A 972-nucleotide genomic window follows, 5' to 3' on the forward strand; every position below is an offset into this window, starting at 1 on the left:
GATCAGGGAGAGGACTGGGACAGGGATGGGTCAGGGAAAGGACTGGGACAGGGATGGGTCACGGAAAGAACTGGGACAGGGATGGATCAGGGAAAGGACTGGGACAGGGATGGATCAAGGAGGGGACTGGGTCAGGACGCTCCTCCCAATGCTCCCATCCGGAATGCTGCTCCCACCATTCCACACAGACCGCTACGGCTCGGAGCAGGAGTTTGTTGCTGATCTGAAGGAGATGTGGTTCGGCCTCTACTCCCGAGGTGATGGAGAGCAGGACTCCAGCGGCTTCGAGCACGTCTTCTCAGGTGGGACCAGCACCGGTGGGACGGGGGGTGTTGGACAATGCTGGGCTGGGGCTCACCCCATGGTCTTGTGTCCTGAACGTGTGCTCAGGGGAGGTGAAGAAGGGGAAGGTGTCTGGATTCCACAACTGGATTCGCTTCTACCTCCTGGAAAAGCAGGGAATGGTCAACTACTTCAGCCACAACTTCAACGGGCCGGTGAGTGATCCCGCGGGATCCAGGACTGCATCCCAAACCCGCCGCATCCCGGATGGGGTGAATCAGAAGCATCGGGGATGCTCACCCTGCCACGTTCCCTCTGCTTCCATGGGCTGGAGGCAGGAGGGTGGGAAGGGCCAGGAAAGACAATACAACATCTCCCACAGCATAAGGAAGAGGTGTGAGGTTGGGGGCTCTACCTGGGGCCCCTCAGCCAGGGGGAAGCTGCTCTGGGTCTGTCCCTGGAGAGGACACAAGGATCCATCTGCAGATGGGTTTTGCTGCCCCCAGAGCCGGGCTCTGACCCCTGAACCCCCTTTCTCTAGTGGGACACGTACCCCGACGTGCTGGGGCTGCAGTTCAGCTGGGACGGCTTCTACAAGGAGGTGGGTTCTGCCTTCATCGGCTGCAGCCCCGAGTTCGAGCTTGGCCTCTACACACTGTGCTTCATTGCGCGGCCCGGGAGGGAGTGAGT

General features: G+C 60.4%; 1 protein-coding gene across 1 annotated transcript in view; it reads left to right on the forward strand.

The window, feature by feature from the left end:
• Positions 1-972, forward strand: part of ENDOU (endonuclease, polyU-specific) — a gene marked incomplete at its 5' end in the record, with an annotated part of 3,472 nt that overhangs the window by 1,991 nt on the left and 509 nt on the right. Inside the window, 3 exons of the mRNA XM_010014443.1 lie at positions 189-302; positions 391-497; positions 824-966. Coding sequence (XP_010012745.1) covers positions 189-302; positions 391-497; positions 824-966 — 364 coding nt within the window. The remainder of the gene's footprint in view (positions 1-188; positions 303-390; positions 498-823; positions 967-972) is intronic.

Source organism: Nestor notabilis, unplaced genomic scaffold, assembly GCF_000696875.1.
Source record: "Nestor notabilis isolate BGI_N333 unplaced genomic scaffold, ASM69687v1 scaffold20685, whole genome shotgun sequence".
In the NCBI taxonomy this organism is placed as follows: Eukaryota; Metazoa; Chordata; class Aves; order Psittaciformes; family Psittacidae; genus Nestor; species Nestor notabilis.